This window comes from Hyperolius riggenbachi, chromosome 10 (genome assembly GCF_040937935.1).
Source record: "Hyperolius riggenbachi isolate aHypRig1 chromosome 10, aHypRig1.pri, whole genome shotgun sequence".
NCBI classification, from domain to species: Eukaryota; Metazoa; Chordata; class Amphibia; order Anura; family Hyperoliidae; genus Hyperolius; species Hyperolius riggenbachi.
The window spans coordinates 135,037,110-135,064,438 of record NC_090655.1 but is presented as its reverse complement, the minus strand read 5'-3'; the positions used below and the strand labels follow the sequence as shown (position 1 = coordinate 135,064,438).

Sequence of the window (27,329 nt, the reverse complement as noted above, 5' to 3'; positions counted from 1 at the left end):
ACCTAGCATGGCACCTGGTGCACCAGGTGCTAGGCTAGGTGAGGGTGACAGGTGAAGGCAGGTGGGGAGAGATAGCAAGAGCCAGCAGCTATGCGTCCTGCACAGGTTCTTTTTAATGATTTGAATCGAATTAATCGGCTCTTTTTCCTTTGAAACTTGAAAATCGATTTTCTCAAAAAGTATAAGGTCTTTTTGAAAAAATGTTTTTCCTCTTGTTCCCACTGTTTTTAACATTCCCAGCAAATTTAGTGTTTCTAGCTTTTAAGGGGACTTTGCTATTAACCGCTAAAGTCGGCGGGCGTTTTAATTTTCCCACTGTCAGAAGGAGAAATTTAAAATCGATTTTCTCAAAAACTATAAGGTCTTTTTGAAACAATTGGTTTTCCTCTTGTAGTCACTGTCCCCCTCTACATACCCTGTAAATTTGGTGTTTCTACTATGTAAGGGGACATAGTGAAAAATTTTAAGGTCTTTTTGAAAAAAATGTTTTTCCTCTTGTAGTCATTGACCCCCTCCAGGTGATAGACCCCTTGAAACATCTTTTCCATCACTTTTCTGGCCAGAAACAGTGGTTGTATTTTTCAAAGTTCGCCTGCCCATTGAAGTCTATTGCGGTTCACAAAGTTCGTACAAACCCAAACTTTTGAGGAAGTTAGCGTTCGAGGTTCGTGAACCTAAAATCTGAGGTTTGAGCCATCTGAAATTAACAGTCTCCTGGCTGACAGGGAGCAGTTAAATTTTTATATTTGGCAAATCTGCAGCAGTCTATGGAGGCTAAATGCTTTGCATCATACAGGTTATATTCATAATTAAATATTTGTTCCTAAAATTACACACAAATTCAATTTTGTTCACAAACAATTGCACTAGCAGATTAATAACAATAAGTGCAGTTTCTAGATGTGCTTAAATATGGTGGTGCCAGTGGCGGACACAGGCAGCAGTGGGCCCCTGTGCAAAATATCAATTGTGGGCCCCCCTGACCTGCGGCGCGCGAAAATGGGTGCGGCTATAACCTGCGGCGCTTCGCGCGCCGTGGCAAAAAATGGGAGTGGATAGAACCTATGCGCCGCGGCAAAAAATGGGCGTGGCAATGACCGGATAAGGGCGGAGCTAACTGTAATTTAAAGTGATCCCGGGGTGAGAGTGATATGGAGGCTGCCATATTTATTTCCTTTTAAACAATACTAGTTGCCTGGCAGCCCTGCTGATCTATTTGGCTGCAGTAATAAACTGAATTACACCAGCAACAAGCATGCAGCTTAATCTTCTCAGTTCTGACAATATTGTCAGAAACCCCTGACCTGCTGCATGCTTGTTCAGGGTCTATGGTTGAAAGAATAAGAGGCAGAGGACCAGAACGGCAACCAGGCAACTGGTATTGCTTAAAAGGAGAGAAATATGGCAGCCTCAATATTATTCTCACCTCAGGTTCCCTTGAAAAGTGCAACGCAAAGACAGTAGGCCCAAGTTTTGGTGACCCTTTCCCCAGAAAATTTACATAATTGTGCAGGTTTTCTCAAGAAATTACACATAATGTGAGCAGATTTGCCCAGAAAATACATTCAATCATGTCGGCAGATTTGCCCAGAAAATACGTGCAATCATGTCGGCAGATATGCCCAGAAAATACGTGCAATGATGTCGGCAGATATGCCCAGAAAATACGTGCAATGATGTCGGCAGATATGCCCAGAAAATACGTGCAATGATGTCGGCAGATATGCCCAGAAAATACGTGCAATGATGTCGGCAGATATGCCCAGAAAATACGTGCAATGATGTCGGCAGATATGCCCAGAAAATACGTGGAATGATGTCGGCAGATATGCCCAGAAAATACGTGCAATGATGTCGGCAGATATGCCCAGAAAATACGTGCAATGATGTCGGCAGATATGCCCAGAAAATACGTGCAATGATGTCGGCAGATATGCCCAGAAAATACGTGCAATGATGTCGGCAGATATGCCCAGAAAATACCTGCAATCATGTCGGCAGATATGCCCAGAAAATACCTGCAATCATGTCGGCAGATATGCCCAGAAAATACCTGCAATCATGTCGGCAGATATGCCCAGAAAATACGTGCAATCATGTCGGCAGATATGCCCAGAAAACACGTGCAATCATGTAGCAAATTTGCCCAGAACATACATGCAATCATGTGGCAGACCTGCCCAGAACATACACGCAATCATGTGGCAGACCTGCCCAGAACATACACCTGCTAAAATAAATAATAAAAAAAAACATTTACTCACCTGCAGCAGCAGACCTCCTGTCCCAGCCTCCATCCGGCGCGCAACTCCCATGGGTGGTTGGGTGGATAGGTAGCCTGGTGGGTAGGTAGGTAGGCAGCCGGGTGGGTAGGTAGGTAGCCCTTAGCCGGGTGGGTAAGTAGCCTGGTGGGTGGCTGGGTAGCCGGGTGGGTAGCCTGGTGGGTGGGTGGCTGGGTAGGCGGGTGGGTAGGTAGCCTGGTGGGTGGGTAGGTGGGTGGTTAGGTAGCTGGGTGGGTAGGTAGCCTGGTGGGTCTTTAGGTAGGTAGCCTGGTGGGTTGGTAGGTAGCCGGGTGAGTAGGTAGGTAGGTAGCCTGGTGGGTAGGTAGCCGGGTGGGTGTGTAGGTAGCCGGGTAGGTAGCCGGGTGGGTGGTTAGGTAGCCGGGTAGGTAGCCGGGTGGGTGGTTAGGTATCCGGGTGGGTAGGTAGCCGGGTGGGTGGGTAGGTAGCCGGGTAGGTAGCCGGGTGGGTGTGTAGGTATCCGGGTGGGTAGGTAGCCGGGTAGGTAGGTAACCGGCAGGGTGGTTAGGTAGCCGGGTGGGTAGCTAGGTAGCCGGGTGGGTTGCTAGGTAGCCGGGTGGGTGGTTAGGTAGCCGGGTGGGTGGGTAGGTAGCCGGGTGGGTGGGTAGGTAGCCGGGTGGGTGGGTAGGTAGCCGGGTGGCTAGGTAGCCGGGTGGGTAGCTAGGTAGCCGGGTGGGTAGGTAGGTAGCCGGGTAGGTAGCCGGCAGGGTGGTTAGGTAGCCGGGTGGGTAGCTAGGTAGCCGGGTGGGTAGGTAGCCGGGTGGGTGGGTAGGTAGCCGGCAGGGTGGGTAGGTAGCCGGGTGGGTGGGTAGGTAGCCGGGTGGGTGGGTAGGTGGGTGGGTAGGTAGCCGGGTGGGTGGGTAGGTAGCCGGGTGGGTGGGTAGGTAGCCGGGTAGGTAGGTAGCCGGCAGGGTGGTTAGGTAGCCGGGTGGGTAGCTAGGTAGCCGGGTGGGTAGGTAGCCGGGTGGGTAGGTAGGTAGCCGGCAGGGTGGTTAGGTAGCCGGGTGGGTAGCTAGGTAGCCGGGTGGGTAGGTAGCCGGCAGGGTGGTTAGGTAGCCGGGTGGGTGGTTAGGTAGTGGGGTAGGTAGCCGGGTGGGTGGTTAGGTAGCCGGGTGGGTAGCTAGGTAGCCGGGTGGGTAGGTAGCCGGGTGGGTGGGTAGGTAGCCGGCAGGGTGGTTAGGTAGCCGGGTGGGTGGGTAGGTAGCCGGCAGGGTGGTTAGGTAGCCGGGTAGGTAGCCGGGTGGGTGGTTAGGTAGCGGGGTAGGTAGCCGGGTGGGTAGCTATCCGGGTGGGGGGCCCGACTCCTATCCTCACTCACTCACCTCGAGGCCCCCCTCCCGGTATGCGCGGCGGCCGGCGGGAGAGCAGAAAATACAGGAAGTCTCCGGCCAGGGCTGCAGCAGACGCTAGAGGCAGCTGCTGCTTAGTTTCCGATATGTCTCCAAGTTGGAGACCAAGCGGCAGCTGCCGCCCTCTAGCGTCTGCTGCAGCCCCGGCCGGAGACTTCCTGTATTTTCCGCTCTCCCGCCGCATGAGGGGGGGGGGGGGGGGCCCGAGGTGAGGGGGGATGGGGGGCCCGAGGTGAGGGGGGAGGACAGGAGTCGGGCCCCCCAGGTTAAAAAAATAAAATAAAAAAAAAATAAAAAAACCTGCAATACTTAATGGGCCCCTGAAGCAGCGGAACTTCAGGGGCCCTCGTGCGGCGGCACGGCCTGCACGGCCGTATGTCCGCCACTGGGTGGTGCGCTCTGGTGTGTGGCAGATGTGGTTAGTTTTCATCTGAGCTGTGTGCATGGCCGCAGTACATAGAGAGCAGCTCTGGATACGGGGGAGAGCACTTTTAATGAGTAACTCCATGCTACCTGCAAAGTGGGAGTGTAGCTCTAAAAGTTTTAACATTTTATGCGATTTAAGCTTTGGGAACTACTAAGTTTTATTGAGGTAAAAAAAAAGGTAGAAAAAACATTGTTAACCTGAAGCGAGGATAAACTGGAGAGATGGGGGGCTGCCTGTAAAAGTCTTGAAAGTGCTGCTGATGTTATATTTATTGGTCCAAACTACTCTCTCTGTGAGTGCTCAGCTGAACAGGTGCATGGAAGTAGTGAATAATAGACTATCCATGTCAAGGGACGTTTATAGGGTCCAGTAACAAATATAAACCTTGACACTATTGTGACCTTGGAGCGCTGTTGTGTTTTTGTGCTTATATTAAGTTGTGTATTAACCTGTTTGGTGTTCTCCATGGAGCTAACCATCTTCAAGACAATTTTTAAAAGTCTAAGGTCAGGTTCACACTATAGCAAAAATGCAGCGTATGTATGAATGATGCAGTAAGCGTATCTGCTCAGTAAATGAACGAATGTGCTAGCGCCATACAAATTGGCCATTGCATTTGCCTTTCCCACCCGTCTGCTCACTTGTCCGCAGGAACTTCTGCCGCTTTTCTCATCGTCCGGGCCATCCTCGCTAGTTGTCACTCACCCAGAGACCAGAAAACACAGGGCTTCCTGTTGGTGTGTTAACCTACCTGGCATTCAATTTCCCCAGGATTTATGTGCAAAAGGTGATCAAATTAATTTTCATAACCTTTTTTTTTCCTGTAAGTTGCCAAAATGTGTCAAGTAAGGGTCTAGTATACAGTGCAGGAGAGTATTTGTGTATGCACGTCAATACTGTTCAGCATGTTTTGCATTGATCTGTATAACCGTCAATACCGATAGGGAGGTTAAAAAAAAAATAATAATGTGAACCCTACCTAGAAACAGGTAGCCTTCTCATTGGTCCACATCAACCTATGAGAATTTTATCTTGCAGGAAGATTTTCATTGGTTCTTTTGCAAACCAGCAGGAAGCCTTATTCATCCAGGTCACTGGGACAAAGACGGGACGAGCCGGGACAGAGGCACAGAATTTTGACTGGACAGGTAGCATTTTTTGTGCATCGGGAAGTCTAGTAAGAACAGACACTTTTTGTTACAAATGCATTTTTTTTTGTCCAGCAGATTCATGTTTCCTTTTAAAAGTTTGTCTCAGCTCCTCTCCTGTAGCTCTGGCTGTGAGGATGAAGTCAGGAAGTACTTGGAGCCACCGACTAGTGGAGGAGTGCGCCTTTTAGGAAGAATGTGCCCCTACACTGCTGAAGACATTGCAGGACACCTTGGGGGGCCCCTACTGGCTCTGGGGCAAGTGCCCCTTTTGCCGATATAGAAGCGCTGGCCCTACTCAAGTGGAGTCCAGTTAAGATTTAAGTTTGAAGATACCACTCACTCTGCGCCCGATGATTGGTGTACACATAGCTACTTCCTGCAACATTGTTTTAAAATATCTGGAGTTCTACCTTAAATTCTCCCTAACCTTTAATAACTTGATCCTGTGAAACCTTTTCTGGGAATATTCAGCTTGCCAAGTCAGGTTAATGTTCTATTTAAATGACATTCAGTAAATTACCCTGAATGCTTCAAGTTCCATAAAAAGGCTCTAAGAACAAGTAGGCTTAATAAGCAGCATAAGCTTCATCTTCTGTTAGCAGAGCTTTTGTGGGCGCTCTGATGAGTCCACAGCAGCTCAGAGAATCAATGTCTTATTAACTCTGCTAGAGTTGCTGCTTTTGTAGCTCAGCGGTTGCCCTGAGTCTGACGTCTCCATTTGCGCCTTTGCCAGGTGAACAGCTCTGCTTGAGGGTTCAAGAGCACTCTACTGTTGCAGAGCTATTGCAATCAATAGTGGCTGTGAAAGTGCACGTATTAAGAGCTTATTCCCAGTATTTTGTTCTCACAGCTGGCCCAGGAATATATTCTGTTATCAGGCTAACAGTGTATTCATGTATTGACCAGATGCAGGCTCATGAAGACCTATCTCTTTTGATCTTCACAACTATGACTATAAAAATGCATATCTGAGGCCGGTGATACAGTAACAGAGCAGTCCTAATCTGTTAATTAAACTTGAAGACACAAAGATGTGTGTTGGATTAGTGTATGAGAAATTGAATGTCTCTGTCCTTTACAGTTTGGCCTGATCAGATAGTTTTAACTATAAATTCCACTATTGATGAGAAAATATGCTCATCACTTCAGTTCTATACACTGCAGGGATTAATAGTAAAGCTTATTCCAGCCTTTTAATATGTGAGCATGTAAAATGCAGTTATTCTATATACTACTAAGAGACATTGAGGATAGTGCATGTTTGTTGCAAGTTTATGGTTAGTTTGGGTGTAGAAAAGGAATAACAAGCTCTGAAAGTGTACCTGAGGTGACATGACATGATGAGATATACATGTCGATGTACAGCGCTAAGCATACAAATAACTAGGCTGTTTTCCTTTTTCTTTTTCTGCCTAAAATAGTTAAACATTTAGGTATGCAAGTGAGTTTCTCTCCAGTCAGGACTTAGACTATAGTGTAACCCTCATTGATAAGGAATTACAACCATAAGGGCCCATTTCCACTAAGGCCAAATGCAGCCCAAATGAGCAGCGTTTCCAACAGGAGAGTTGGACGGGGGAAACCCTGCCTATACTTTATTTGCAGTTCGAATCACTGTGGAATAATTCTGGACAGCATGCAGCACGCATCCAAATTCCTAGCCATGCATGGCATGGCTGAGCGATCTGGGCTAGTGAAATGTATGCCTGCAGGTGTATAGATAAAAAAAAAAAGGTCAACAGTGCATTTTAGATAAGACAATAAAACATTAAACCTACTTTTTCAGCTTTGAAACAGAAAATAACACTGGGATTCTAAAGTCATTTTTAGGAGTAGTATAATTTTCTCATCACTTTATTTTTACCTCTGGTTTTCTTTAAAGGATACCAGAACCGAAAGGTTCTGGTAAAAATGATAGCTGCAGTGTATGGGGGGTAAAAAGTACATACCATCCGCTCCTCCTGCCCCCCTCCGTCTGCCGCCTTTAGTGTAATATACATGCCGGTGTCCAGGCGACTTGCTTGACCCTTATCCCGGACATACTGTGCCCTGTGTGCGCAGTATGTCCTCACCTCTTCACTTGTGGCCGGTGCATAGTGAGCGGCTCAGAAGCATGCTGATCCCTCAGTCTCCTCTGGGCTGCGTGTGTTCTCCACTAAACCAAGCGTCACATGATTAGCATGTGACGTCCCTCAGAGGATTAGCATGTCCCTCAGAGGGGCTCACATTCTAATTCCTGCCATAGTCATATGTCTATGTATAGGGTAGTGTATGTATCTTAGTCTAGGGCCAATTTAGGGGTAAGCAAATTAACGTATCTGTTTTATTTTTTTAACAAAATGTCGGTCTTTTTTTATTAATAAAAAAACAAAACTAAAAATTGCAGCAATCAAACAGCACCAAGGGAAAGCTGTATTTGTGAGAAGAAAAAGAGGTCAAATTCATTTGGGTGCGAAATTGTATGATCGAGCAATAAACCGTTAAAGACAACCCGAGGTGGGATTTTTTTATGCTAGTGGGGCACAGAGGCTGGTTGTGCACACTATCACCAGCCTCGGTTGCCCCATGGTGTGCCTCAAAGACCCACCCTGCGTGCCGCTATACCCCCGCAGTGCTGGCGACAATGTTTACCTAAGCGCTGTCTGTCAGCGCTGCTCCCCCGCCTCCTCCTTATTGGTGCTACCCGCCTGTGTCCCTTCCCTCCCGCTGATTGGAGGGAAGTGACGCGACAGGTAGCGCCGATGCGAAGGAGGCGGGGGAGCGGCGTTGACAGACAGCGCTTAGATAAACATTGTGCTGTTGACACGCTGCGTGTCGCCAGCACTGTGGGGGTATAGCGGCGCACAGGGGGGTCTTTGAGGCACACCATTGGGCAACAGAGGCTGGTGTTAGTGTGCACAACCAGTCTCTGTGCCCCACTAGCATAATAAAATCCCACCTCGGGTTCTCTTTAAAGTTGTGAAGTGCTGAACTGTAAAAAATGGCCTTGTCACTAGGGGGTATAAACCTCAGGGGCTCAAGAGGTGAAGGCATGTACACACACAGTACAAATGTCCGTTCTGGGCACAAGCTCCTACACAGGTGTTCCTCGGTTATAGTCTATGTACTGTTATGATGGAGAAAGGGAGGAGGGACAATGGCATGATGAAGTGGCTTTCAGCAAACAATTAAAAAAAAGTGACATGTGATCTGATGAGATAGACATGGATATGTACAGTGTCTAGCACACAAATAACTTTGCTGTGTTCCTTTTTGTCTTTCTCTGCCTGAAAGAGTTAAATATCAGGTTTGTAAGTGGCTGACTCAGTCCTGACTCATCACACTACCGGATGGAAGGTACTGGTAATAAATAACAATTGCACAATGCCCAAACAGGGATAGACCATAAGTACCAGAAACTTGGTCAATAGTAAACCTATCCCATGTACACAACAATATGATCGCTGTAGTAATACATGGGAGGTTTCCTGTCTCAGGTAATGAGAGATAAAAGACTGTATATGGTCAGTATTGGTATGAACACTAAAGAGTGAGGGTCTTTGCTGATCCCCCCCACTGGTCAACTTGTATTCCCCGTGGGGTGTAGCTATCTCTGCCCCAGTGTCACCAATTGAGACCTACATCACAGTACAATTTCCTCTAAAAATTAATACCTATATAATGAGCACAATTGTGGCAGAAAAACACTGGGTGCAAGTTCCCCTAGTACTGGGGTGTGGTTTGCTCGCACACAGGTCAATGTAGATCAGCCACACTAGTTGCAAAGGACCCCATAGGGTCAAGGATATAGGTAATCCTCCTTCACAGAAGGTAACTGTGGTAACACATATAAGTGGGTGCATGAGTGTCAATATTTACAGTGCTCTCAACAATTGTTTCACCCTAATACAGGGCGTCGTCAGGAGAAAATAGTGCACAACATAAAAAACACAGTACAAAGATATCCCCACACCAAGTGTCAAAGTTTCCCCCAGCAATAGCCCAAGTCAGAGCTAATCGAGCTGTCAGTTGGATGTGCTTAAATAGCCACTACCCTGCCACACCCGATCTATCAGGTCCACCCCTTGCTTCTAAATTATGCATAGTGCCTGTTCTGCAAACCTACCTGTTTGCACAACCTCCCCACAGGGCTGCCCCATCCACAGCATGAGAGAACGGTGATGACACATCTACTCACTGCTCTCCAAGCCTTATTCCGGCTGCTGGTGCCATATCCTGTGATCTCATATCCCTTAGGTTGCCATGCGTCCCTAGCAACGTGTATATAGCAACGTGTATATAGCAACGTGTATATCCAATGCGGACGCTGGTATTGTACAAACAGGTTGACATGCGTCCCTAGCAACGCGTATATCCAATGCGGACGCTGGCGCTGTATAAACAGATCTTCTCTTGCCGTCCTGTTGGCGAGAGCATGACTCTGGCAACCTGAGGCTGCATTTCCACTTGTGCGGTGGGAATCGCTGCGGCAAAAATTTGCATGCGGATACGAAACTCGCATGCGGCTCTATGCGAACCACCATGCGAATTTGCACACGAACCCGCATTGATGACGATGCACGCGAATTTAATCACGACAGTGCCGGTGCGATTCCCCACTGTTTCCATGCGAATCCGCATGAAAACCCGCACGAAAATCTGCACACCCAAACCGCACACGAATCTCCCATTAAATACATTGCATGTGATTCGCATAGCGGCATGCGGCATGTGAATCCCGATGGTCCCGCCATGCGAATCTCCTCTGCACAGAAAAACGCAAAGGAATCCTGACAAGTGGAAACAGCCCCACCCACCTGCGTTGCCATGCGAACTTGCATGCGAAAAACGCATTCAAATTCGCGATAGTGGAAAGGGGTCCTAAACCTTCCGCATGGAGCAGCCCTACAGCGTACAATTGAACGTGCACGATGAAAGGGGGGGGGGATTTAGCCCACATCACCAACATTTGTTGCAAATAATACCACATATGCCTAGCATTCATTGCAGATGTCACAGCCTATGCACTAACCATAAGCATTCATTGTTTGTTTGCATATTGCATGATTATAACGTTTGTGTATACAGGGTGCATGGAGGCAGATGCTTTGTATATCTGCATCTGTCATTTCGCAGTATTCCCCATTGGCTGGTCATATGCATATACATAAGGCTCTCTTTGCACTCAATGATAATGACAACATATAGGGGATGTGAGGGGAAGGAGGATACGCAATTTGCACGGGTGGACAGATCAGGCATGCATCAGGCTAAAGATGTACAGATTTTATTAGGGGAGATGAAGTTGTGGTGTGTATGTGATTGAATGAACAACCAGTAGCATTTATAAAAAACATCTAACAGAAAAATCCTCATTAAGCCCTTTAGGGGCTAACGTATCTAGCCGGAAAATCCACGCTGCCTCCAACTGCAGCAACTTTTTGTCTAGATCACCCCTTCGGACACCACATTTCCATTGCTGTAAACCCCAAAAGGATATCGCGTGTGGATTATCGGTATGCTGCAGGTTCATGTGTTTTGATGTGGAGGTGTCCCTTTTGTGTTTTATATCCCCCATATGTTCCAGGACCCTGTCCTTTAAAGCTCTTGTGGTCTTTCCCACATAGAGCAGATCACAGTTACATCTTGCGACATATACCAATCCTTTCGTATTACAGTTGAAAAACGATCTTATGGTGAAACTCCTATTTGCGGCTTTCGAAACGAAGTTTTTGACTGTGGGCATGTGGTTACAGGCCTTGCAGTGGCCACATTTGAATGACCCATTTGGTTTTGGGGGTAGCCACGTAAGGTGGGATGTCCCCTCTTTTTTAGTTGTATATGTGCTATGCACCAACATATCCCTCACATTTTCGCTTCGTCTGTACGTCACTGATGGTCTGGTTGTTAGGAACTTGGTTTCATGTTTGTCTTGGTGTAGAATTGGCCAATACCTCTCTAAAATCTTGAATATCTGGTGGGACTGATTGGAGAATGTCCCTATCATTCTGATGCATTGTTTCCCGGTGTTCAGGGTCTTGTTTTTGGACACCAGGGTCTCCACACGTTTTGTGGATTTAGCCCTATAGTATGCTCTGTCCACAACATGTTTAGGGAAACCTCTCTGGGTAAATCTCCTGCTTAATAATACACTTTCTTCTTCAAACAATTCGTCAGTGGAGCAATTTCTTCTCGCCCTGAGGAACTGACCCACTGGAATCCCAGTTTTTAACGACTTTGGATGGGCGCTATTCCAATGTAAAAGTGAATTGGTCGCAGTACTTTTGCGAAATATTTTTGTGTTTAAACAACCACTGGGACTTTTGTTGATCTCTATGTCCAAAAACGTGATAGTTTGCAGGTTTATCTCATATGTAAAGTGCATCCCAACGTCATTGTTGTTTAAAATCTCCACAAAGTCTATAAATAGTTCTCTGGGGCCCTCCCATAACATCAAGATGTCATCTATAAATCTGCCCCAGAAGACAATGTGTGATGTAAAGAATGTAAGATCATCAATGAACACCCTGGTGTCCTCCCACCAGCCCAGGAAAAGATTTGCATATGAGGGGGCACACGATGTCCCCATAGCACTGCCCCTGAGCTGATGGTAGCACTTGTCGCCAAATATAAACGTATTGTGCGTCAGAATGAATTTCAAAGCGCTTAGCAAGAAATTAGAATGAGCGAGTAACAGCGCCAGCGTCCGCATTGGATATACACGTTGCTAGGGACGCATGTCAACCTGTTTGTACAATACCAGCGTTCGCATTGGATATACACGTTGCTATATACACGTTGCTAGGGACGCATGGCAACCTAAGGGATATGAGATCACAGGATATGACACCAGCAGCCGGAATGAGGCTTGGAGAGCAGTAAGTAGATGTGTCATCACCGTTCTCTCATGCTGTGGATGGGGCAGCCCTGTGGGGAGGTTGTGCAAACAGGTAGGTTTGTACAACAGGCAATATGGATAATTTAGAAGCAAGGGGTGGACCTGATAGATCGGGTGTGGCAGGGTAGTGGCTATTTAAGCACATCCAGCTGACATCTCGATTAGCTCTGACTTGGGCTATTGCTGGGGGAAACTTTGACACTTGGTGTGGGGATATCTTTGTACTGTGTTTTTTATGTTGTGCACTATTTTCTCCTGACGACGCCCTGTATTAGGGTGAAACAATTGTTGAGAGCACTGTAAATATTGACACTCATGCACCCACATATATGTGTTACCCCAGTTACCTTCTGTGAAGGAGGATTACCTATATCCTTGACCCCTATGGGGTCCTTTGCAACTAGTGTGGCTGATCTACATTGACCTGTGTGCGAGCAAACCACACCCCAGTACTAGGGGAACTTGCACCCAGTGTTTTTCTGCCACAATTGTGCTCATTATATAGGTATTAATTTTTAGAGGAAATTGTACTGTGATGTAGGTCTCAATTGGTGACACTGGGGCAGAGATAGCTACACCCCACGGGGAATACAAGTTGACCAGTGGGGGGGATCAGCAAAGACCCTCACCCTTTAGTGTTCATACCAATACTGACCATATACAGTCTTTTATCTCTCATTACCTGAGACAGGAAACCTCCCATGTATTACTACAGCGATCATATTGTTGTGTACATGGGATAGGTCTACTATTGACCAAGTTTCTGGTACTTATGGTCTAGCCCTGTTTGGGCATTGTGCAATTATCAGTCCTGACTCAGACAGGAAGTGACTACATTGTGACCCTCACTGATAAGAAATTCCAAGTATAAAACACGTTCCTAGCAGAAAATGGTTTTTGAGAGCAGGAAAGAGATAAAAGGTGCAATAGTTCAAAGATTTTAGCTCTGGCATACTTTAATGAATGTGTTATTGAGCAAAAACAATAAAACAGTTAAAACTTATAAAGTAGATTTAAACATAAAATAAAACTGTGGAATATCTTAAGTCATTATTTCATTTGTTTATTTTCGCTTCAAGTGTCCTTTAAAATGAGGTTAAATGACAGATAATGTATCTACCCATCAGTATTGAAACTTTGCAAATATCACCAGAAGCAGCACTGAATTTCCTGCTGTCAGCTTGCAACACTTTGAAACTTTGAAAACTAGAAACACTTATGCTGGTCACAAAAGTGATGGAAAAGATGTTTCAAGGGGTCTAACACCTGGAGGAGGGCATGGCGGAGTGGGATAAACTCCAAAAGTTCAGGGGAAAGTCCCTGGATTTGACGCAAAGCAGCGCTTTAAGGGCAGAAATCACATTGAATGCTAAATTGCAGGCCTAAAGTGCTTTAAAACAACTTGCATGTGTATACATCAATCAGGGAGTGTAATTAGAGTACTGCTTCACACTGACACACCAAACTTACGTGTAACACACTGCAAACAGCTGTTTGTGTAGTGACGGCCGTGCTGGACTGTTGCGCACCATGGCCAGAGTGCAGGCCTTGGCGATTTTCAAGCCAATCTGGTCACCGGGCTGAGGTAGCTGATTGACAGAATAGTGACTGTCCAGCTGATCAAATTTGGTCTGTCCACAATGAATCAACGACCGTATTATCTTGGGTGTGCCCCCCCGAGACACTCATATAGCCGGCGGTCATTGTTTCATTGTGATATCCAAGCCCCTTCACCGCAGCAAGGTAATGATCACGAAGGGGGAATTGGCACATGTACATGCCTTTTGTTTTGTTGTTTCAGCTGCAGTGCAGCCAGAAAAATTAGGCAGGCATGTACACGCACCAGAAAAATTGCTAGCAGCAGCCTTAAAAATTCAGGAATCCACCTGGAGTCCAGGACACTGTTGGTGGTGGTGGAGAAGGCAGTCAAGCGGTCTGCGGGCAGAGGTGCTGTGTGGGAAGCGACTTAGTCTTGGGGCAGGCAGTCTCACAGCGTGCAGACAGAGATGCTGTGTGTGGGGACTGACTTAGCCTTGGGGCGGGCAGTAGGCCTCCGGGCAGGGCCGGATTTGGGGGCAGGCACCCAAGGCAGAGGACTAGGGCAGAAGAATTCACCAGAATCCGTAGTTAACTGTACCTGTCTATCTCCTGCAATAACTGAAAGCTGCTCCGCAAATCTGCAGCCAGCCGCCCTGCTTTTCTGTGTCTGGATTTGCCTGTGTTACAGCTCAGCTGGCGGGGTCGGCTGCCGGATAGGAGCGAAGCGCGCAATGCAGACTTTGAAGCTGGAGAGAACTTACAGCAGCGGCAGGCTCTCTTGCTCGAGTCCCGACTCCAGTGTTCAAGTCACATGATGTCAGCTGCCCTGAGCCCACCCAGCCAGGATTGTGGAGTACATGTGCTGCATAGTGCATACAGTGTATACTGCCTATGCCCAGCTTCCTCTTCCACAACTTAATCACAGGACTAATTCTGCCACCTCCGTCCTTTCCCTGTGCCATTACTTAGCTTTCTCTCCACATCTCTCTGTCCTCTGGTTTGCTGTTACTACGCAGCCTCCACGTCTCTGCCAGCTAAAGCTGTTCGTGTCCGTTCAGGTCAGCTGAGCCTGAGGTCAGAGATCTCGCAGCTGCCGTGCTACTGACACCCCGATACAGGCATCGTGTGGAGGATGGAAGAAGGAGAAAGTTTTGTTTGGTAAGATAAATCAGTGTCTGTCCCCCCCTGCCTGACCTGTTTAGTAATAAGAAATATGAAATGCTTAAAACACACACGCACACACACACACACACACACACACACACACACACACACACACACACACACACACACACACACACACACACACACACACACACACACACACACACACACACACACACACACACACACACACACACACACACACACTCTCTGTCTCTCTGAAAATGTGACTATATGGACATTTACTTCATTAGTGGGACGCCTCTGGTTAGTCCTGAGGTTTCCCACATCTTCTTACACCCATCGTTACAGTGTTGACTCCCTCTCTGGTTGCATTGGTTTCCTCAGTGTGCATGTGCTCCTGTCCATACTGGACATGTGCGATTAAGGTCCGTGCATGCCCAGTAGATGAAAGGTACCTGTGCAGTGCTTTTTTTCCTTTGTGTACAAGTGCCTTCATTCTACTGGGCATGCATGGACCTTACTTGTACATGCCCAGTACAGGCACAGTCGTTCAGGGCAGCACCAACACACTGAAGGAACCAAGAGACCCGGCTCTGGCATGGAGGGGTGCAAGAAGATCTGGGAAGCCTCCCCAGAATCCTGAGGCTTCCCACTAGTGAGGTAAGTAACTACATATAAATGTATTTTTAATCTCTTTAGGAATGCTTTACACAAAGAATAATAAAATACAGCACATTTCAGAGAACCAAAAAAATTATAACCAGTATGTGTAAAACCATTAAATGAATTGTTAATTATTTAATTATTACCATCAGGAATTATATTTCCTGATGCACTTTTCGGAGAGAACATTCTCCCAGAGTAAAACAGAATGCACCCGGGAGGCTGTGGAAGTAATTTTGGATAATTCTAACAATTTCCACACCTCCCTCCGGAGCACTAGAGAATTGGCCCCCTTTACCGTCTGCTTTGCTGCCCATATAGCAGTGCAGCTCTCTGTGTCCTCCACAGGGAACTTACAAGCTCAGCTCTGGCCTCTCCTTCCTTGCTACAATGCGTAATGTGCATGCGCCAATCGCTGGTATGTGCAAAACATGTTGCATGGGTGTGTGGGACGCATCAGATCATGTTACTTCCCTCTGGGGTACATAGAGATCTACACTGCTGTACAGAAAACATAGATTAAAGTAATGGGTGGCGCTTCCTCTAATGCCCATGTAGGAGATTTGGAAGTCAAATTATCCAGCATTACTTCCACAGCCTTCCAGGGGACATTATATTTTATGTAGAAAATTGCTGCGTGTATTGTGGGAGAATGTTTCTGCTTGACTGGGGTAGTTGGTGAGGATGTTATTGGAGGGGGGGGGAGGCGTCTGGAAACAGTGGGCCTTGGGCGGTGAAAAGTACAAATCCGGCCCTGCCTCCGGGATCCATGCCTCATTCATTTTGATAAAGTTCAGGTACTGAACACTTTTGTGACTTAGGCGACTTCTCTTCTCAGTAACAATGCCTCCAGCTGCGCTGAAGGTTCTTTCTGATAGGACGCTTAAGGCAGGGCAAGACAGAAGTTGGATGGCAAATTGGGACAGCTCGGGGCACAAGTCAAGCCTGCGCACCCAGTAGACCAAGGGTTCATCGCTGCTCACAGTGTCTACATGCACACTTAAGGCCAGGTAGTTGGCTAACTGCTGGTCCAGGCGTTGGTGGAGGGTGGATCCGAAAGTGCTAAGGCGAGGCGTTGGACTAAAGAATGGTATATGCAGTGGGTATTACAATGTGCACCTGTCACACACAGACAGACACATTGACACTGCATGCGCTCACGTAGGTGGGTGGGTGCACAGTGAACAACAAGTAGGTATATGCAGTGGGTATTACATTGTGCACCTGTCACACACCCAGGTAGTAGTCACTGAATGTGCTGGGCCTGGCAGTGGCACACACAGTAGGAATCAGCAAGGCTGTCTATACAACACAAGTGATCACAAACACAAAATAGATCACAAGAACAAGATTAGCTCTCAAAAGAGCTGTTGTGGGGTGCTTTTTAAGCAATAAGAATCAGCAAGGAGCAAGCTAACAAGCCTACAAGAGCCTAACTAAGCTTTCCCTATGAGAGTCTGCAGCAGCTATCCCTTCACTAATTACTGCAGGCACACGAGTGAGTGAAAAGCCTGACGCTGCCTGCCTTTTATAAGGGGGTGGGGCTCCAGAAGGGAGTGTAGCCTGATTGGCTACAATGTGCCTGCTGACTGTGATGTAGAGGGTCAAAGTCGACCCTCATGATGCACTATGGGGGCGAACCGAACTTCCGGAAAAGTACCCGGTTCGCCACGATCGCGAACCACGGAAGTTCGCCAGGAACCGTTCGCCGGTGAACCACTAAGGCCATCTCTAGTCAGAAGAAGGCGTGCCTGTAATAATACTAAGTACAGGCTTTCGCATTGACTCTGAGGAAAGTTGTAGCCTTTTTATTTTCAGCTTTTTGGGCCATGCAGCCTCTCTCCCTCAGAACTGAAATCCATGGAAAATACAGCAGGTGGATCAAAACTGAGAATTATTAAAGTGAGTGCTGAGGAGTGTGTAATTATAATTGACAAGCATAGTAACGTACATGGTTCCCCCGTGATTATAGATCGGTAGAGACCGGCTTAGGAACAACCGCAGAGATTTGCAGACTGGGGATGGCTGCTGCTGAGAAAATGATTGGTTTGACCCAGGCTGGTTTTATTGCTTGTCTTTTTGAGTGACAAATTATCATGTCTGAATTGTATCCGTCAGAGAAGCTTGAAGTAATTATAGGACATTGACAGATTGAACACTAAATATATTGGTTAAGTAATAAGAATATAAACGATACTTGAGATCGCTAAGGAGATGAATAACTTTGGAACGCTGGAATTGGGTAATGAAGTTTATCTGCTCCCCGGGGACCATCTGTTGATTATGTACTGAAAATTACTAGAGGCTAATCCTTTAATTCATCTATATGGGCACTTGTGTGGGAGGGCAACATTGTTATTCTCCCAATCCTATGAAAATATTCAGCGCTCTACATTATGATTTATTAAATCACAGTAATTAGAGGCTTTGTTGCTTGACATTACATAGAACACAGAGCTTGCTACTTCACGTCAAAGCACTTACACGTAATACTTCATTTAATGTTACATTCAGCAATACCGGTTTCTTTAGCTTTTTTTTGATGGAACTATTGACATTGAAATTTGTATTGAAATGCAGCTGGCAGTGTGGCAGTGTGATTGGAAAACTAAGTTTGGTCATTTCATAAATCAGTTAATAATTTTTTTTTTCAGTCCTTGACAGAAGAAATAGAAGAAAATAGATGTGTTTTCTCAGATAGGAATTTGTCAAATATTTTGGAAACTTACAAACATGAGAAATGTAGCAATACTGCACTGAAACTACTGGAGCATAATATAATGCATTTTGTAAGATTCACATTCCTTTTTTGTGGGCTACATGCATCCAATTTTGATAGGCCAGTTTTACCTCTTCCATGTAGTATGAGAGTTGACCTGCACAATCAGTTCACAGTATTTAAAATCTGTTGTCCCTTGTGCTACATGGGAATGGTAAAATTGGTCAGTGATTGGCCAATCAAAATTGTATGTGCATGCACTCTTATCCCTCACCATGATCTTAAAGTGGATCTTCAGCAAAAGTAAATGTTTTATCCTATATGTTTGCAGTTTGATCCTCTCTATTAGTTATAACAGTACAAGGCATTATATGCTGATAGTTTATAATAATTATGTTGATAATTTATTAGAATCAATAGAGCACTCATGGTTTTTGACAGTATGATGGTATTTTTAAAGCTCTGCCTTATGGTGGCCATACATAGTACAATTTTTTCATCCAATCTTACCATTTCTATGTAGTATAAGGGTAAATTAAGTGAATATACTGAAAGGATAATTTAGGCAGTTCCCTTATATTACATAGAAATGGTAAGATTGAATGAAAAAATTGTACCATGTATGGCCACCTTTAGTGTGCACAATGAAATGTGCATGATTGTTGCCTAATGGCTGCCCAGGGATGCAGTTGAACCTCGGCCTGTAATACTTTACAGTTCATTGACCTAGGCCATAAATATCGATTGGGTACAATGACATTCCAGAATTGCACACTTGTTTTCATTGAGTATTATTGCTAGATCTACATATTCAGACAGGGCTTCTTATTTGCACAATGATCTGACCAATAAGAGTCCCCCTTTTAAACCATATTCACCGCCCTCCCTGCAAGCGTGCACGCCTTGTGAGGAGAGGAGAGGGAGGATTTGCTCAACTTTTTTTGTTAAAGCCCTCATGTCAAGGATCATGCAGAGACTGGCATTGTTCAGACAGTAGAGAGAGAAGACCCTGTTTGCTGGCTTAGCCATTCAGCCAATACCAACCTGCATGAATGGTAAGTGGTTCGCATTTCACATTGAAGTCAATGACCGCCGACTTTAATGATTACTAACAAAGCCTTCATACATGCTAGAATCACTAAATTTGCAGGGTATGTTAAGGAGAACCGTTGCAAAAAGACCTTATAATTTTTGAGAAAATTGATTTTAAAGTTATGATAGAAAAAAAAGAGAGAACACCAAGAGCCCAATATAGTGTAGTATGTACTGGTAATGTATAATTGGAAGAGTAATATTAATTTAATACTCACAAACCAGGCTTACCAATTAGGTAAACACTGTCAAAGCAGGTGGGAAGATTGTCCTGACCCCACTCAGGATTAAAAAGTCGCTCTCTGTAGTAGAAGAAGAAAGAGTACAACCCTCCACCAAGGGTGGACTTGTTGTAGATAATAGGATAACAGAGGCGCCAACAGGATAAAAAACACTAAAAAAACTTAAAAACCCATCTTGGTAATATAGGAGGTAGTGGTGGACTTACCTCCTCCAAGCAGAACATACGACTGTGGATTTTCGGTCAAAACAATTTTTTGGATACTCCAAATAAAGTGCAATGCGTTTCACGGGGTACAAACCGGCTTCATCAGGCAATAACAGATAGGAGTAAATAGCATTTGCCAGTATCAACACTGAACGCCTCCCAGATTCCCGCCTCCTTCCCAGGTGTAATGAGTATAGGGGTACTGACCAAAGAGTTAAAATTACATAAAAATGCAACCACGAGAAAAGTCCTTTATTTTAATTACCCATAAATACCTCCCTTTCATTACTCTTGGTACCGACGAATGACCGGGAACGCGGCACACATCCTGAGGAGTCTAGCATGTATGTGGGCTTTGCTATTAACCGCTAAAGTCGACAAGACTCGGCAGCCATTGACATTTCTTAAACACATTAGAAATGTGTTTATGTAAAACAGGTGGTCTTCCCCCCCCCCCCTCCTGACTACCGTATTTTCTGCCGTATGTGATGCTCTAGAATATAAGATGCACCCAGATTTAGACGGCACAAGCCAGGGAAAAAAAGAATATACATTAAACCTGCTGCATCCATGTTCCAGGATCGTCTTGTACATGTTCTCCCCCAAATGGTGTCCTCCAGGTCTATCCATGTGTCCTCCTGTGTCCTCTGTCTCCCCATGTGTTCTCCTGTACCCCCCATATCCATGTGCCCCGCATGTCTCCCCCATGTGTCCTCCTGTATCCCCCATGTCTCCTTCTCTATCCCTATGTGTCCTCTATTTCCCGTGTCTCCTCCATGTGTCTTCCTGTGTTCCCCCATGTGTCATCCTGTGTCCGCTCCCAGCTCCCCCCAGCGTGTGCCCGACTCCCCCCACCTGCCTTCGCTCCCTCCCTGTGTCTCTTGCCCCCCCCCTTCCCCCCCACATGTGTGTAGTGGCAATAGCAGCAGCTGGCTTACCTATGTGCCATGCCCACAGGGATTGCAGACATCTTTCTCCTTTGCACCAGCTCCCTTTAGTGTTCAGCTTGTATAGATCTTATCATCAATACAAGCGGTTTACTAGAGCGAACTGCACAGAGTAGAAAGATGTCTGCAATCCCCGTGGGCATGGCAGATATGTAAGTCAGCTGCTGCTACTGCCACTACACACATGGGGAAGGGAGTAGAGGCACTCAGGGAAAAGCCAAGCACAAAGGCAGTGAATCCTTGACGTGGGGGTGAGTCAGCAGTTCCTATCGGCAAGCGTTTGTAAGTCGGGGATACCCTGCCTTTGCCGTATAAGACGCAAGGACTTTTTCTCCCCATTTTTGGGGGAGAAAAAGTGCGTCTTATATGGCGGAACGTATGGTATTTTGCAATTGATTCCCCTCCGCCATGCCACTGTCCAGGATTTTGTACACTTTTTAAAGAAATGTTGTACACCTTTTTAAGAAATCGTGGCTACAGAGATGCCCTAATGGTTTTTGAAGATCTTGTCATTAATAGAGTTTCCCACAGACAATCGTGAAAATGTGTGACCGTCAGGGCCGGATTTGTACTTTTTACCGCCCAAGGCCAACTATACTATCTGTATGGTTGTTATCTCTGTGTGCCCCAATGAGAATTCAACTTTCTTTCCATCATTGATGTCACACAATAGCTATTTTAGTAATACGTGTATACATTAGAAGTTATGTTTTGAAATGTTATGTTATGCTTGCCATCTCATTAATGATGGACCCATTGCATCACCATGAGAGTTAGACTGATGTATACCTGCAGGATAGAGCTTACAGGTCTTGCAGGGACAGCACAAGTACAGGACAGAGAGTTCAAAGGTTAAAGCTGTTCTTGTAGATAGGGATGACTGCATAGAACAGCTTTCCTGCCCCTCACTGAGCCGCCCCTAAACTTCTGGTGCCCTAGGCCATGGCCTATGTGGCCTTGCCAGAAATCCGGCCCTGGTGACCGTGTATACAAATGTGAAATCATGATGGACCGTCACTACTTTGGGAGAGAGGGGTGCATGTGGGATGTTTGGAAATTTTAACATAATTTTTTTTCTATTGATTTTGGAAAAAAATGAAGCATTGAGGAAATAAGTGATTTAGGGTGCTGAAGGCATCTTATTGAAAGCAATAGTAATTACCTAGCAATTAATCTAAAGCCAACTTTCTAATGCTAAATTTTAGTATACATATAAACGTATACATTTGTCGTGGAGTTGCTGTACTGTACATTTTTTATTTCCTCTGAACTTCTTACTGACAGACTTTGGGCTAGCACGTGGTCTGGATTGGAACAAATCGGACAGACATTGGTCTGATTCGGATGGAACCTGTAGTGAGAAGACTGCAGTGTGTCATTTTTATTCAATTTATAAAACTTCTCTTACTGACTGCAGTGCTGATCTTTTTACTTCAGTAGTTTGCGTCCCACACAAACCAGAAGCATTGATTTATGGCTCTTTCACACGTATGGCTGAAGTATGAGTTTGAGTAACTTGAAGATGCTATGCCATGCAGCCAAATGGCTGTGTATGTATCCCCACAGGTGTGTGCCTTTGATAATGTCTTGACTGAGTGTAGCTGTGGCCATGCTCAGATGTGATTCTAGTATATGGATGACTCAACTTCATAAGGAACCCTTCCCAATGCCCATTGGCTGCCTAGGGGCAGGTGACTACCTTCAGCCTTCCGTGAGAAAGAGGCCTTAGTGGAGTCTGTCTTCCGTTTAAAAAAAAAAAAAAGAAACTGGTCTGCGTACCTGTTCTAAGTTAGTGTTAAACCTTGGCTTTATGATTGAGGCAATTGCTTGGAAACAAGAAGCTTTGGGTCTGACTTACAGACTCCACAAAAAGAAGTGTTTGTTGCTAGTGATCCTTGATTGGGCAATAGAGCTTGTTTATAGATTTACTAAAGTACTTTTCAGACTCCATTTTAAACTCCCACGTATGAGTATTGCAGAGTGACTCTTTTCTGCCATTACTAGACGTCTTTTGTCAGCATGCTTTTCGTGTTGATTGAATCTGGCATCTTCTCTTGATTGCTTGAAGTCTTCTTTGCCAATTGAAGAGCCGTTGCCAGCAGTATCTGTCCTATCTGGTAGCTCTGGATTTTTATTCCCATAATCTCACAACACTGCTGGCGCTGTTAGCGTCTTATTGACTATATCTAAATACAAGCTACTGGCTCATTTTGGAATGTTAACAGTGGCAGGGACAAGCTTGTATTTTAGAATGGAATTAAAATCAGTAGTAAGAGTACACTGCATTATTGATTAGAGCCGCATTTTAAGTTATATTAAGCACACTGGGCTGGCATTGCCCAGCCTCTGCATTACAACCAGGACCATGCATCACAGGTAGGGAGAGTTTAGACGATGGCAGTCAGTCCATAGATTTTCATCCTGCAATGGGGACTCACCATGGTTTTGTACAGTAGTGACTTGTTTGGGGCAAGTCACTACTGCTGGCTGCTGAGGTTTTTACCTCAGCAACACTGGCTTGTTGGCTGATTCGCTTTAAATTACTTTTTAGACAGATGCTAATATATCTTGTTTTTATTTTTTTTATAAAAGTGAATGAGTCATTTTCTTTCACAGCCATTACTATGTGTTTCTTGTGTGATGCTGCAAATCCATTCCCAGAATGCACCCAGCTAAGAATAGTCACCGAGATATTAGTCTAACAGCTTATTTTCATAGCAGGAAGCTATTGAGGAGATTTCACAGCTGATATTGTCACACAAAATATGCATAAAAGTAACTGTAGACTGCAGTTTGCCTTGCTCATTTTATATTAATTCAGGATTTGTTAAAATGATATACGATGGGTCCACATAATTAAATTTGTTCTGAAATGCTGTTAAAAAAAGATGGTCACTGCTGCTGACCACGTTTGTCCCTGTAACAACAACCTCAACGTTCACAAATCTAGAGCTGTAATTATTCAGAATCTGGCACCTATCTGAAACTGGGAATGACACTAATTATAGTTGTTTTCGAAGGTAAATAGGTATATTCATTTTTCAACTAATATAGTCTCTACAATACAATGCAAAAACAGTATCCCTGGCAACTGTGCCATTGCCATGTTTGTTATAAACAAATAAAATTGGGTGATTTCCTGCCAATTGCATAATAAAACATTTCAATGTGCGTTACAAAGGAACATGGCCAGTTTATTTTTCTATACCAATTGACTGAATTTAGTTACCTTCCGTCTGTTATTTTCTCATTGTGTTTTTTTTTCTTTTACAGAATACACCAGTGGGAACCCCAATATACATTGTTAATGCAACAGATCCTGACCAGGGAACAGGTGGAAGTGTGCTGTACTCCATCCAGCCTTCTTCCAGTTTCTTTGTCATAGACAAGAGTCGCGGTATCGTGACTGTGATCAAGGAACTGGATTATGAGACCACTCAGGCATACCAACTTCAGGTCAATGCAACGGTAAGTTACAGGTATTTTATTCCCATCCATTCCTAATTTCCTGGTGTTGGCTGCAGACAGAAAGCTATAGTAGTGACTCGGAGTGATCCAAAATCACAAGGAAAGTAATGGGGACCAAAAAGCCCTCTTACTAAAGAGCCATATCAATCCCTGCCATGCGCTTAAGAGGTCCAAAAGTCTGAAACAGGCTGTCTGCATGTGGGGTTGGTATGGCTTTGTAAAATGTAAAGCTATAGGCTTGCTAGACACCAGTAGTTCTAGATTCAACCTTGGCTTCTGGGGCATAAATAGATAAGTTGCAAGTTCAGTAGCAGTGCATTGTGTGTAACCACAAATGTTCACTTTAAGCTGAATGATTATACATTCCTTCTGTTTTAAGAAGGCAAATCATACTTAGCTGTTCTTACCAGGCTTACTAATTCTCTTATACCAAAACAGTTTGTCCTCCGGCCTTTTTGTATTATAACCTTGATTGCACATAAACCATCAACAGTCTTATATGTTTGTATTGTATTAAGGCATTTTGCATACACTTTAAATACAAATCAGCCGCTGACATTTTTCAGCAGAACTTACCAGTAATAAGCTCTTAGGCCTAGTGCACACCAGAGCGATTCTGCTGCGGTTTGCGATCCGCTTGCGGGTGCGGATCCGCTAGGGTTATGTATTTCAATGGGCTGGTGCACACCAGAACGGGAGGCGTTTTGCAGAAACGCATACTCCCGGGCTGCTGCAGATTTTGGTTTGCGGATGGGTTTCTGCCTCAATGTTAAGTATAGGAAAAACGCAAACAGCTCTGAAAAACTGCACTTCAGAGCGGTTTGCCAGGCGTTGTTTGTTACAGCAGCTGTTCAGTAACAGCTTTACTGTAACAATACATGAAATTACTACACCAAAAACGCTTCACAAAACCGCAAAATGCTAGCTTAAACGCTACAGAAAAATAAGAAAAAGCATTTCAAAATCTGCTAGCATTTTGCGGATCTGCTAGCGGTTTTTGGTGTGCACCAGGCCTCAGTAAGGAAATCACAGATCAGAAAATAAACGGCCAGCGGCCTGGCCATAAACTGCAAAAGCCTTGGAGGTTATTCTAAAGATAATGTTCTTGCTGTGCTACTGAATATAGTTTAAATGAGCATTAATCCCCTATAATCAGCTTTGGCTGCAGTTTGTAAGTCGTGAAGAAACCACAAATGACCGGTTTATCCACCTCTGCTGACCTCTGCTTGTCCCTAATAAAGAGGATTGGATCACAGGTATTTACAAGTGACTGTTGAAAAGCTTTTGGATGTGTAAAGTATCTCAGGCCTGTTACACAGTAATAGTCACAATTGCCTGGCCACTTTTTAAGCATTACATGAACAGTACATCCTTTTGCTTTATTGCTTGTAAATTATTGTAATTATTTTTGATTTATATAGCACTAGCATCTTCTACATCTTTGGTGGTGTACATTAGTGAAAATAAACTATAGATAGTTACAAGACGAGGTGATAAAAATAAGACGATTAAACAGGTTAGCTATTCCACTGTATGTAGAGGTGGAAAATATGTACCCACTTTACACTGCTGCAGTAATATATAAGGGGAAAGAGACCCTGGTCTTTTTGAGCTAACATTCTAAGGGGTAGAAAAACTGGTGAGGGAAAGCGGTTTACAAGGTGGTGGTGTGGGGGTCAATGACTAGTTACATTTTTAGGTAATATTATGTGCCTGTCTGAGGCGAGTTTTTAGGTAGCACATAAAGATGGTAAGTGTGAGTGAGAGACCAACAATGTGTGTGTGTGGTTGAAAGCTGAAAATTATTAGTAGAGCAGAGATTTTGTGCCAATGCATGGCCTGATAGTGTGTGTTAGCATTAGAGGAGTGAAAGGAAAGGTGGATGAGTCATGCTGTAGAGATCACAATGGACTTGGCCAGACAGTTAGCAAGCAGGCTGCAGAGTAGGGAGTTGCAGTAGTCAAGATGTTAAACAATCAGGGAGTGGGGCTGGGAGGTGGAAAAGCTTATACATGTGCTGGCCAAGCAGCAGAAACAATGTGTTATTGCTAGAGATGGCCCTGCCTAGGAGAACTCACAAAGAAGCATGCGATCAGTTTGATCAGTTGATCAGGTTTGCAAGGCTCTGATAAATAAGTAAATAAATAGCATAATACGTTTTGAGTATTTTCAGGTAAATGTGTTGCTCTTTAAAAGGAACCCAAGGTTTGAGACCTATGGAAGCTGCAATATTTAATTCCTTTTAATTACTTCATCATATCTTACTGACTATAGTCATCCTAATAGGAGCCGCTGTAGTCCACTGGGTGCGTATCCATGTCCAGTGGTGGTTTGTTGCAGGTGTATGCGTATGCACATGCTTCCGCCGCTTGTTCCCAGCAGCACTTACAGGTGATCGATTGGTGATCGATTGGTGAAGGGGATAATATTAACCAACCCAAGTAAACCCCTGTAAATTAATCAACATGCCTCAAATCACGAGGCTTGTTGATTCATAGAACTGAAAGTTTAATTATTGAAAAAAAAAAAGTTAAATTAACCACTTAAGGACCAAGGGATTTTGCTGTGATCTGTGCTGAGTGTGCTCTCCAGCCCACAGCACAGATCACTTTGCAGCCAGGGCGACCAGACTTCCCCGCTTTTTTCCCCACTAGGGCGATGTCCTGCTGGGGGGGTCTGACCGCCGCCGGCTATCTGCGCTTTGCGGGGGAGCTCCTCAAAGCCCCCTCCGCAGCGATTTCCGCCCTCTGCCCTTCCCTCCCTCTTGCTATGGGCTGCGCAGGACGGAAATCCGTCCTGCGCTGCCTAGGATAGGCTTCAGCCTATCAGATGCCGGCAATCGCCGATCTCCTTTACGGTGCTGCTGCGCAGCAGTGCCGTATGATGTAAACAGCGGGGATTTCTTCCCCGCGTGTTTACATTTCGCCTGCGAGCCGCGATCGGAGGCTCGCAGGCTGTTCACGGAGACACCCTACATGAACTGACATAGAAAACCATGTAATACCACTTACCACCTGCCGACGCTTATCGGTGTTAGGCAGTCGTTACGTGGTTAAAGTAAAAAAAATAATAAAATAATCCACCCTCCTCTATAGCTACCAAAAATACAATAGAAAAAGTGAAAGAAAAAAACAATTACCTTGGCGGTTGTGTTTTTTTTTTATATTTATGTAATGAGGGTATATTACTGTTATTTTAGCAAATAAGGGGCTTGCAATTGA

General features: G+C 45.0%; 1 protein-coding gene across 7 annotated transcripts in view; it reads left to right on the top strand.

The window, feature by feature from the left end:
* The window catches only part of CDH23 (cadherin related 23), a 1,682,716-nt gene that overhangs the window by 601,478 nt on the left and 1,053,909 nt on the right, over positions 1 to 27,329 (top strand). For all 7 annotated transcript variants that reach the window (XM_068258239.1, XM_068258233.1, XM_068258238.1 and 4 more), the window contains exon 7: positions 23,914 to 24,108. In XM_068258239.1, coding sequence (XP_068114340.1) covers positions 23,914 to 24,108 — 195 coding nt within the window. The remainder of the gene's footprint in view (positions 1 to 23,913; positions 24,109 to 27,329) is intronic.